General features: G+C 44.1%; 1 protein-coding gene across 1 annotated transcript, besides 4 other annotated features; it reads right to left on the bottom strand.

Annotated features, from left to right (window-relative positions):
• Positions 1–2429: a sequence feature (heterozygous, Esmeraldo-like haplotype).
• Positions 181–221: a microsatellite.
• Positions 274–297: a microsatellite.
• Positions 305–364: a sequence feature (AT_rich).
• Positions 366–2429, bottom strand: Tc00.1047053509701.10 (trifunctional enzyme alpha subunit, mitochondrial precursor-like protein, putative; the record flags this gene model as incomplete). Its single annotated transcript, XM_797618.1, has 1 exon — positions 366–2429. A coding segment is annotated over one exon (2064 nt), but the record flags the coding sequence as incomplete, so codon positions are not given.

The raw sequence follows: 2429 nt of genomic DNA, 5'->3' as shown, positions 1-2429 counted from the left end.
TTTTTCCAGCCATTTATGCCCCTTGAAGCCAAAAAAAAAAAAGGAAGGCAAAATCATGCAAAACAACATCAGCACGCCCCGACATCAAAAAAAAAAAAAAAAGCGAGAAGAGGGAAAAAGCAACAGCCCCAGAAACAAGACACACCACCTTCGACACTTCCTTGAATTTTCAGGCCCCGTAAAACAACAAAAAAGAAAGAAAAAAAAAAAAAAAAGAAAAACTGTCAATTGTTGTTGCTTTCGTTGCTTCGCTTTACTTCTCCATAGCCCTCCTTTTTTTTTTTTTTTTTTTTTTTTGGGCGTCAATATATATATATATATATACTTTTCTTTTTCTTTTTATATATTCTTTTGTATTTTTTTTCCTACGAAAATTTCACAGCGGGAATCCCGCTGCGCTCCTTGTACGGCACAAATGGCCTATTGGGGAAAAATCGCTTGTCGTTCTTCGCCATGGATTCGAGGAGAGGACAAGGCGCAAACCGATCGTCCCTCAATACATCCTGCAGCTGACGGAGCCGGTCCACAATCACCGACAAGCCTCGGTGGTCTGCGTATTGCAGGAGGCCGCCCCGAAATGGCGGAAATCCTGTCCCCCAAATCATTCCAATGTCCACATCCTCTGGTGTTGCGGCGACCTGTTCTTGAAGAATATAGCAGGCTTCGTTTACCATTAATAGGACACAACGGTCCACAATTTCATTTGCGTCCTTATTGCGTAAACTTTCTGGAAAGAAATGTTTCTTTGTTTCAGCGTTCATTCCTACTTCTTTGCCTTTATTATCATATTTGTAGAATCCTTTGCTGTTCTTCTTGCCAAGGTATCTATCCTTTACCATCCGCTGAACATCAGAGGCCACAGCAAAACGTTTAGACTTGATACCGTCGGTTAGAATTGGTCCCACATGACATGCAACATCCAGTCCAACTTCATCCAAAAGTCGAAATGGTCCCATTGGCATGCCAAAATCAAGTATGGCCTTATCAATCCGAGCCAGGTCAACCTTGTCGTCCACGGCAAGACGACCTGCTTCAGCCATGTAGACACCAAGAATTCGATTGACTACAAAACCTGGTGCATCCTGCACAATAATGGGTTTCTTTCCGGTCCGTAAAGCCAAATTGAAAATAATGGCAGCCGCTTCTTTAGAGGTTTTTTTCCCTTTAATCACCTCCACCAATGGCATTTTAGACACAGGGTTAAAAAAGTGCATTCCCACAATGTTCTCCGGGTACTTGGATACCGTCTGCATCTCAGTTAAACTGAGCGAAGAAGTATTAGTGGCAAATAAGTTCTTACCGTTGATAATTCCTTCCTTTTCCAAATCCCGAATAATATTTTTTTTAATATCCATCACCTCCACTGCGGCCTCCACAATTACATCCATTCCTTGAAAGATACTGCTTGAAGTCCCACCTTTAACGGTTCTCATTCTTTCCTGCATGATGGCGGGTGTTATTTTCTTTCGTTTTATTGCCTTTTCAAACTCCCCACGTACCATTTCAATACCTTTATCCACGGCTTCTTGTTTTACATCCTTCACCGCAACAGGTATGCCCTTATTAGCAAAGTGGTGCACAATTCCAGATCCCATGACACCTGCACCAATTACACCAACAGTTCGCACAGGAGGTACTTTATCTTTTGGAATTCCCGTTTTGCGTTCACTCTTTTTCATACCTTCATCAAGAAAGTAAAGGGCCATCTGATTTTTAGCCTCAGGTGTCACCAAAAGTTCACTGAATGCCTCACGTTCCCTGGCAAAACCCTCCGCATTGGAATGGGTAGCGGAATATAAAACAGCCTCCAATGCTTTGTACTGTGCAATGTATTTCCCTTTTGTTTTTAAATTCAAAGATTCAATTGTCTTTTTACCAATTATCCTTCGTCCAATCGAGGTACGCTGCAGAAGACAATCCATAAGTGAGAGGTTTTTGCCCCGTGACGGCTTTAGCGGTTTATCCACCAAACCACCAACCCATCGCCGTACTTGATTAAAGAAGCGATCCTCCCCATTCCAACGGTCTTCCGCTGGAATCACCACATTCACTGCACCCGCCTTCTTTGCCTTGTGTGCCTTCGCAGCTGCACTTGTCATGATCCACTCCACCGCCGTCATTAACCCAGTAAGACGCTGCAGACGTACGGTGCCACCTGCGCCAGGAAGCACACCCAGTAAGCACTCCGGCAATCCCACCGACCCATCGGAAGCCAGCAATCGATGATGACAAGCCAGTGCTAATTCAAATCCACCACCCAGGGCAAGACCATTAATGGCCGCCACAACTGGAAAGGGCTCCTTCTCAATACGGTCAAAAAGTTCGTGACCCATACGGGTTGCCTCCGCCGCCATCTTTTTTTCTGTAAGTGGGTATAATTGATCCAAGTCCGCACCCACACAAAAATTAGACTTGGCACTTGCTATAAT

This window comes from Trypanosoma cruzi, genomic scaffold (genome assembly GCF_000209065.1).
Source record: "Trypanosoma cruzi strain CL Brener 1047053516405 genomic scaffold, whole genome shotgun sequence".
Taxonomy (NCBI): Eukaryota; Euglenozoa; class Kinetoplastea; order Trypanosomatida; family Trypanosomatidae; genus Trypanosoma; species Trypanosoma cruzi.
This window is presented reverse-complemented; position numbering and strand designations above follow the sequence as displayed.